Below are 9,517 nucleotides of genomic sequence, written 5' to 3' on the forward strand. Positions count from 1 at the left end.
TTTCAATTTTGTAATTTTTTTCCTTTTTTTAGTTGTCTTTGTTAACGAAACTGGATCCAGAGATAACAGCCTTACTCAAGTTTGTGATATGGAGAGTAAGTTTGAGCTTTTGTTTCAATACCATCATCACCTCCGCCACCACTACCACCTTTACTATCATCACTACCACCATTGTCATCATTGTCATCATCATCATCAACATCACCACCACCACTATCGTCTCTACCACCACCACCACCACCGTCATCACCATCCGCCACCATCATCCCCACCCCACTGTCATCATCTTCATAGCCATCTCCAAAACCGTTCTCATCCCCCTCCGCCCCCCTCTTTTAGTGCTAATGTCTTCACCAGTGTCTTTTTCTTGATTTCTTCATTGACCAGTTCTCCGTGTTTGCGACTGGCGCTTCGGTCGGCCAGCAGCTCCTCCGGCTCACCTATGCCAATGCCAGGGCCAAAGACAAAACCAATCCTTGGATGTCGAAGAAGCAGAAGCTACTCCACGGCTTCATTCTGATCATAATTCCTTGGCTCAAAGAACGGCTGAACTTGACCATCGACAGTTTGGGTCTGTCCACGTCCAAGACTAAGGAAAAGGTTCTCGCAGCTTTCCATTCATACATAAACTACTGTACACACACGCACATATGTGCATACATAAGCTACTGTACATGCACATACACACACATGCATACATAAACTACTGTATGCACATGCACACACTACAGTACACACATACACGTACACATACAGATACGTGCATACATAAACTATTATACACATACACACACACATACATAAACTACTGTACACACGCACGCGCACACCAACTGCTGCTAATCCTTCTCCTCTTCCTCTCCAGATCAACAAATACCTCCAGTGGTGTGAGAAATCCCTCAAAATCGCTGCCCTCATCAACTTTGCTCTCTTTCTGCAATCTGGTTGTTATTCGTCTCTCACTGAGCGAGTGTTGGGGATTCGCTCAGTCCACCCACAAAAGCAACTCATACGACAGGTGAGAAGAAATACTCATGTTTCACCTTTATTTTAATTACCTTGTTTTATACCTACAGGGTATTCGGATCACGATTGTAAGGTCGTGAGTTCAATTTCCGGCGACACATTGTGTCCTTGAGCAAATCACTTTATTTTTCGTTGTTAGAGCATCAGACTCACAACCATGAAGTAGTGAGTTCGATTCCTGGACCAGGCTGTGTGTTGTGTTCTTCAGTAAGACATTTTATCTCATGTTCCTCCAGTTCACTCATCTGTAGAAATGAATTGTGACATCTCTGGTGCCAAGCTGTATCGGCCCCTTTGCCTTTCTCTTGGATAACATCAGTGGCATGGACAGGAGGGGAGGGTGGTATGCATGGGTGGACTGCTGGTCTTTCATAAACAACCTTACGTGGACTTGTGCCTTGGAGGGGAACTTTCTAGGTGCAATCCCATGGTCATTCATGACCAAAGGGGGTCTTTACCCTCTTTTTACTCTGTTTTCCACCTGCACTTGAGTCAGAAGATGGGAAATAATGTTTCAAGTGATTTTGTGCCGTAGACCATTTACCATTTCTGTGGTGATTGCTTCCTTTTGATGCCTTAACCATGTCCTTATTTTGTGGAATGGTTAATCCGGTGCTGCACATGACTTGTGAGAAATAGCAGCCAAACTTCACTCAAAATTACACCTTACCTTTTTCAAAAAGTAAACACACGTTGCATCAAGTGATTGTAGATTCAATATGTTTGAAGAAAATAAAAATTGAATGGTTTATTGGTTTGCGGAAATCCTGATGTATGTATATCCATATCTTTGAGTAAATCTTGATGTGCTTTTCTTTCTTTCTTTCTTTCTAGGTCTCCTTTGATTATTTAACACGAGAGATATTATGGCATGGATTCTCAGTGAGTATTAACAATAGCATTCATTCTGTTACACATACATGCACTATATACATATATATATATGTACACATGTTAATATCGAATGGTAAGAATGAATGCTCAACACCACATTGATGGATAAATTTGTTGCTACCAATGGTTTTAAGTAAAGCGGATTCACTCTCCAATTTCTAAGCTTGTCACATGGGAATGTTTATACACGTCTCCATTTTCTCACATATATTTTTATTTGAGCATTGAGTCTCAATGATATTGTTGTTTTAGTCCATTTATGAAAGAACGTTTTCATCAAGTGAGAATTAAATAATAAACCACTATCCAAACTGTCTAACCCCTATAACAATGGAATCCATTCATCCACCTCTCTCTCTCTCTCTCTTTCTCTTTGTCTTTTCAGGAGTTTTTATTCTTCCTTCTACCCTTAGTGAATTTCCGTCGTATGAAAAGTATCCTAACGTACTACCTTCTGCCTCAGCCGCCGCCAGCTCAACCCAGTTCTCCAGACTCTCGGACAATGGCAGAATTAACCAATTGTGCTATATGTGATCTGGTTCCTCAAAATCCACATCAGATTGGTTGTAGTCATGTGTTCTGTTACTATTGTATTTCGGTAAGGTTTTTTTTTTACAAAGAATTTTCTATCTCAACCGTTCTCGGTTCCTTGCTTACATTTTAACCTGTTTTGGGTTTTTATTTTACATTATCTTTTTAATCTTTTGGTTCCACTGTGTGGCACCTTGGGCAAGTGTCTTTAACTATAACCTCAGGATGACCGAAATCTTGTGAGTGGCTTTGCTACAGAGAAACTGAAAGTAGCCCTTCATGTATATTGTTGTCGTGGTTTAACGTCTGCTTTCCATGCTGGCATGGGTTGGACAGTTTGACTGAGGACTGGCAAGCTGGGAGGCTGCACCAGGCTCCACTCTGATCTGGCAATGTTTCTACAGCTGGATGCCCTTCCTAATGCCAACTACTCCGAGAGTGTAGTGGGTGCTTCTTATGTGCCGCCGGCACGGGTGCCAGTCAGGCAGCACTGACATCAGCCATGATTACAAATACGATAATAAATGCCTGTGTGTGTGTGTGTGTGTGTGTGTATATGTGTTTGTGTGTGTGTATGTGTGGTAAGAAGCATGCTTCCCAACCACATGGTTCCAGGTTCAGTCCTACTACGTGGTACCTTGGCCCAAGACCAAAGCCTTGTGAGTGGATTCAGTAGACAGAAACTGAAAGAAGCCCGTTGTGTGTGTATATATATATATATGTGTGTGTGTGTGTGTGTGTATGTATGAAATTTTGAATTTAGTTCACAGACCCCCAGGACTACCTTTGCGGACCACCAGGGGTCCGCAGACCCCACGTTGGGAACCACTGCTGTAATGCATTGATAAATCACAGTTATCTCCCCTCTTTTATGGCTATTCTCCATTGAAAGTTGTGCAACTTGCTATGTTGCTTGTGGAACCCCTGCACCTTAAGGGGCTTGCTTAAGCTACAGACTGACCCTTTTGTTACGACGTCTCTGTTGAAATACTCAACGTTTGTTTCAATTAATTTTGAAAATAATTAAATATTTAATGAAATAACATGGCTTGCAGTTAGCGATCAGCACTTCTTTACATGGCTGTCCTCACCCATATGCATCACATGACCATACCAGCACAATTGTCTCAAATAAATGGCAACGTGTTTAGACTAAATGTCTACTTTATCATAGATTCTCACTGTTTTACTTGCTTTAGATGGAGCCGCTGGCTCTCCAGACCTCAATCAAACCATCCAAGCGATGCCAGCATAAAAAATAGATGTTAATTGATGATGATGATGATGATGATGATGAAATACTTTACTAATTAAACTTTATTAAAAAATTTTTTTCCACTCTTAATAACTGACCTTTATTTTCTTTTTTCTTTTTCTCTTTGCAGAGTAATTTTTTAGCTGATCCTCGTTATGTGTGTCCAGTCTGTAAAAAAGCTGTGTTAGATTTCACTCTGATTTCTCCAGTTGACCTCACGGAGGAATCTTCATAACATCTCCGAGTCAAATTGGTTAAGAAAATAAACAAACAAAAAAAAAATCCCAACAAGAAACCCAACAAAAAAAACCCCCCCAAAATCCTCCAATTTTTTTTTTTTTTAATGAAATTTTCTCCTGGTTGTTTATATGCAACAAAAACACTGTTTTATGTTTCACATGGCTGCAACACAGAAATAAAATTTAATTTTCTGATCTCCTAAAGACATCATAAACTTTACATTTTGGTCACAGAACCTAATCTGATCTTTTTGCCCCCCTGCTGCTCAAAGTCACCCCCTCCCATTATATTTAATTACCGTTAGAAATTTTTTTCTCATTGACTGCTGATGTTTAACCCTTTAGCATTTAAACTGGTTGTATTTGGCTCAAATATTCTACTTGTTTTATGTCCAGATCTGGCCTCTTGCACCTACCTTACAATGCCATTCTAAAAAGTAAAACAATCACATCATTGAAACCTCAAAGCTATGAGATAATCTAGGATTAATTTGACTGAGTAATCTGAATGCTAAAGATATAAGATTAATGATGTCTACCTCAGTAATATATGTGTATATTGAATATTTTACTTGTTTTATGGTAAAAGTGACCAGATCTGGCCTCTCACACCTGCCCTACAATGTCATTCTGAAAGTAAAACAATCACATCATTGAAATCTCTAAGCTGTGAGATAATCCAGGATTAATTCAAAACAATGTCAATAAGTAAGAATTACATTTGACAGAGTAATTTGAATGCTAAAAGGGTTAATGTAAAACACGGTAGATTCTCTTGAACCTGTGACTATTTCTACATGTAATTGTGTGTGTGTGTGTGTGTGTGTGCGTGCACATGTGTGCGTGCACATGTGTGCATGTGTGTTGTTTGAAGAGAGATAAAAAAGACAGAAATGTTAATTCTGTACATTTGCTTTTGGCAAAGTGCTCAACTCAGATAATCTTACATTCCGGTTTCAAAGCTTGTGCTGCTGATTTTTTTTATTTATTTAAAAAAATTTTTTTGGCCTCAAGTTGATCTCTGGTGGACGATTCCTCTTGCCATAAACATTCACTAGGAATGGAAAACAGTGACAGTCGATACTCTTCAAAATGTCTGGCAGCTTATAAATAGTCAACAACTCTCCATGAAAAATCAATGAAGTGAATCATTTTGAAACAATTTGCCAGAGAGATCCACTACACAACCTGCCACATTATTTATTATTATTACTATTATTATTATTATTATTATTTTTATCATTATTATTATTATTATTATTATTATTATTATTGCTGTTTCATGAAACCACTTTCATCACGAATGTTGTTAATTATCACTGTTGTTAATTAATCACCCCACATTTTATATTACTGGAGATGGTCCGTTTGTTGACAAATTCATTTGTAAAATTGATTCTTTGTTCATTTTTTCCCCCTTTTTTAAAAATAAATAAACTGATTTTTGATAAATCTTTCAATATTCTGGATAATGGTTTTGTTATTTAAATTTTTTTGATTTGTAGAGCACGCACACACACACACACACACACACACACACACACACACAGATCATTTTTGGAATGACAAAACTTTTGAAGGCTGCCCATGGGGACGAACCAATATCTTCAGTAAACATGAAAGACGTTCTACTGTTGGACCAAAACAATTCTTCAAATGTCTCTTTCCATTTTAGCATGTATGTGAATGTATATCATCATCATCATCATCATTGTTTAACGTCCCTTTTCCATGCTGGCATGGGTTGGACGGTTTCACTGAGGACTGGCAAGCCAAGAGGCTGCACCAGGCTCCAATCTGATCTGGCAGAGTTTCTACAGCTGGATGCCCTTTCTAAAGCCAACCACTTTACAGAGTGTAGTGGGTGCTTTTTACATTCCACTGGCATGGGAGCTAATCAGGCAGCACTGGCATTGGCCATAACTATTCCATATATATATATATATATATATATATATATATATATATATATATATATATATATATATATACATTCATATATATGCATGCACACACACACACATACATCAACTGAATAAAGTTACAACATAAACATAGTCTGCTTTCCACGTTTTTTAAAATACAATAATAAAAAGCATGAAAACCAGACCATGTTGTAACCTTATTCAACTGATATATTATTCTATACACATTTACACAAATTCGGAATATATATATATATATCATCGTTGTCACCACCACCATCATCATCATTGTTGTCATCATCACCATCATGATGATCATCATCATCATCATTAACCACAACAGTAACAAAACAAAAGGCAATGCAAAACTATGATTGAATTTTGGTTTATTCCTTAATGCATGAGTCAGAAATTGTCTATTGTAAAATGGTTACAGCAAGGAAGTAAATAACGATGGCACCATATTCCTGTGTCCAACATGGAACCACATCTACTGGAAATGACTCTCTTGAGGCTGCTAGTGTTGTAGTAGTCGTAATGGTAGTTGAAGTATAAGAGGAGGAGGAAGAGGAAGAGGTGGAGGTGAGAGAAAAGGGTTGGTCTCTGATGTGCCATTTCTGTTGAGAGCTGAAAGGATAAGAGGAAACAAAAATGATAAAAGTAAGATAGAGTGAAGAATTGGTGTTGAAGATGGCTTTCAAAGACTACAGAAGTGTTTCAATTAAATCTGGTATGTAGGCTCACCGTCTTCTTAACAATAATAAAATTGGTTTCATATTTTGGCACAAGGCCAGCAATTTCGGGGGAGGGGTTAAGTCAATTACGTTGACCCCCAGTGTTCAACTGGTACTTATTTTATTGACCCTCAAAAGGATGAAAAACAAAGTAGACGTCGGTGGAATTTGAATGCAGAATATAAACATGAAATGCTGCTAACCATTTTGTCTGGCATGCTTACAATTCTACCAATTTGCCGCCTTAACAACAGCAATAATAATAATAATAACGGTTTCAAATTTTGGAACAAGGCCAGCAAGCTTGGGGCAGGTCGATTACATTGACCCCAGTGATCAACTGGTACTTACTTTACCGACCCAGAAAGGATGAAAGGCAAAGTAGTTCTTGGAGGATTTGAACTCAGAATTAAAGACAGACAAAATACTGCTAAACATGTTGTCTGGCATGCAAACAATTCTGCCAGATTGCTGCCTTACACTTATATCAACTAAACACAAAGTCAAAAAAATATTGTCTGAGATTCTTTCAGAATCTTATGACAACCCCCTATGTTGGGAACTGCGATTCCACACAATGAAGTTATTGTCCAACGACTGCAGATTCCAATGAAACAAGTCAGGAGTCTACAGAATGCCAAAGAACAGTTTCAGGAGATAATTACTGATGTTATTCACCTCCCACAAAAGCCTACCACGTTAGATTATTGACTGATTGGCGCCAAGATACAAAAGACTAGCAGTCACTAATTACATCAGTAACGAAGTTCCTCCCAGAAAATTAATTAGATTTTCAACAGCTATATAGGCGTAGGTGTGGCTGTTTGGTAAGAAGTTTGCTTCCTAATCGCATGGTTGTAGGTTCAGTCCTGCTGTGTGGTACCTTGGGCAAGTGTCTTCTACTATAGCTTCATGCTGACCAAAGCCTTGTGAGTGGTTATGGTAGATGGAAACTGACAGAAGCCCATCGTATATGTCTGTATGTGTGTGTGTTTTGTTCTCTGTGTGTGCATGCATGTGTCTTTGTGTTTGTCCTCTGCTACCACATGACAACAGGTGTTGGTTCGTTTACATCCCTGTAACTTAGCAGAGAGACTGATAACATAAGTACCAGACTTTGGAAATAATAAGCATTGGCGGGGGGGTTGATTCATTCCGCTACACCTTTCAAAGCAGTGCTCCAGCATGGCCACAGTGTGGGTAGCTGAAACAAGTATAAGATAATACAATAAAAACGTCCGTACTTGTGTCGTGTTGTTGAATGTTTCCGAATTCATTTTACATGTTTTGCTCGCTGTATCAACGTAGATATTGTCTTCAACACTTCGCGGGCCTCCATTTCTTGATTATTCTGGTCTGCTTCCAGCTTTTGTGTCAAATATTCACGAAAACCATCAAGTTTTTCGCCTAAAAATAAAAATAAATAAATGACAAAGAGAAAATGCAAGATTAAATAAAAGATCGAAACCTTCAGCAAGTTCTACAACTGTATTATAACATATTATTATCACATTATCATATCAGGTTCTAGTTTTGGGGTGTCTGCTAAATATTAATAAAAAAATATACATACATACATATGCATATATATATATATATATATATATATTACACATACACAAGGGAGTACTGAAAATTTCCTAGCTTTAAGGGGTGCCGTGAAAGGCCTGGTTGGAGGCCTTAACTTCTGAGTTCCTTTACAAAGCTTAGAAGAACTGAGACACACACACTCACACATTCACACATGCACACACACTCACGCACACACACACATAATTTCCCCATTTGCACTGAAATCTATTTAATCACTATTTCCAAAGTCTCCTGACAGATGTAATTCTAAACGAGGAATTACCATTAAAAGAAAACCAAATTTTAATTAAGATTTACGGAAATTCTTTGTATGTTGGTCTTTTGTTTAGCTTTAAAACACTGAGAATAAAAGATTCCTCAACAAGATTGCAAACTGGGAATTAATTTCTTGTTCGTGTCTGCCAGAACTTTTGAACGCATCCCTGATAAAAACGCTTGGAATCCATGTTTTATTTTTGGATATTTTAAATTTCAAAATTTACAAATCCATTTTAAATGATATACAACATCCCCCACCGGAGTTTTACACAACTGATGGTGGTGTTGGTTCTTCTTCTTGTGGTTGTTGTTGTTGTAGTTGTAGTTGTTGTTGTTGTGGTGGTGGTGGTGGTGGTGGTGGTGATGGTGGTGGCTGTGGTGGTGACATTCTAATTCGCTTTGTTTTAGAACTTCTGGGAGTTCATTTCAATTTAATGAATGCTTAATTAATCAATTTATTATCAAAAGTCTATTTACGGTCATTGTGCTGTAAACATAAGCATCCTCTATGACACAACTGGGCTTTTTGAAACACACCTGCAGAAAACACACAACATGGTTTAACATCCGTTTTCCATGCTGGCATGGGTTGGACGGTTTGACAGGAGCTGGCCAGCCAGAGGAATGCACCCGGTTCTAGTTGTCTGTTTTGGTTTGGTTTTGACAGCTGGATGACCTTCCTAATGCCAATCACTCCACAGATTGTAGCGGATGCTGGTCATGAAGAAGGTGGCATTGTCTTTGATCATAGAAGATCAGGGCTGACCGAAGGCAGCAGCAGCAGCAACAACATTCAAATCACAGCCGAGTGTTTTAGTAACAAAGACCAGATTAAATAATATTATGCCAGGTGTCCTGTATATGAGGAAAATAAAACAGGAGAGCCATGGTTGGAACCACTTTGATTTATGGAAGGTCTGGTCGATCAGGATTGTCCTGGGGCTAAACAAGAAGAAGAAAGAAGAAAAAAAAGAAAACAGAAGAGACTTCGACTATGGAATGTCGACCTTTCTATTCATCTTTGATTTCTTCATTTCTAAGGAATCGGTAAATTCCTTTTGA

At 38.3% G+C, this 9,517-nt stretch overlaps 1 protein-coding gene and 1 long non-coding RNA gene across 2 annotated transcripts in view; one reads left to right on the plus strand and one right to left on the minus strand.

Annotated features, from left to right (window-relative positions):
• LOC106871847 (peroxisome biogenesis factor 2) overlaps positions 1-5,417 on the plus strand; it is a 14,954-nt gene extending 9,537 nt beyond the window's left edge. Inside the window, exons 3-8 of the mRNA XM_014918564.2 lie at positions 33-95; positions 388-600; positions 866-1,018; positions 1,861-1,908; positions 2,306-2,518; positions 3,837-5,417. Of these exons, the coding sequence (XP_014774050.1) occupies positions 33-95; positions 388-600; positions 866-1,018; positions 1,861-1,908; positions 2,306-2,518; positions 3,837-3,941 (795 nt within the window). The 3' untranslated portion in view covers positions 3,942-5,417. The remainder of the gene's footprint in view (positions 1-32; positions 96-387; positions 601-865; positions 1,019-1,860; positions 1,909-2,305; positions 2,519-3,836) is intronic.
• Positions 5,418-6,239: 822 nt separating this feature from the next.
• LOC106871846 (uncharacterized) overlaps positions 6,240-9,517 on the minus strand; it is a 12,735-nt gene continuing 9,457 nt past the window's right edge. The window contains exons 2-3 of the long non-coding RNA XR_001409703.2: positions 7,849-8,011; positions 6,240-6,497 (exon numbers count right to left, since the gene is read on the minus strand). This is a non-coding gene — a long non-coding RNA (uncharacterized LOC106871846). The remainder of the gene's footprint in view (positions 6,498-7,848; positions 8,012-9,517) is intronic.

This window comes from Octopus bimaculoides, chromosome 26, assembly GCF_001194135.2.
Source record: "Octopus bimaculoides isolate UCB-OBI-ISO-001 chromosome 26, ASM119413v2, whole genome shotgun sequence".
Lineage (NCBI taxonomy): Eukaryota > Metazoa > Mollusca > Cephalopoda > Octopoda > Octopodidae > Octopus > Octopus bimaculoides.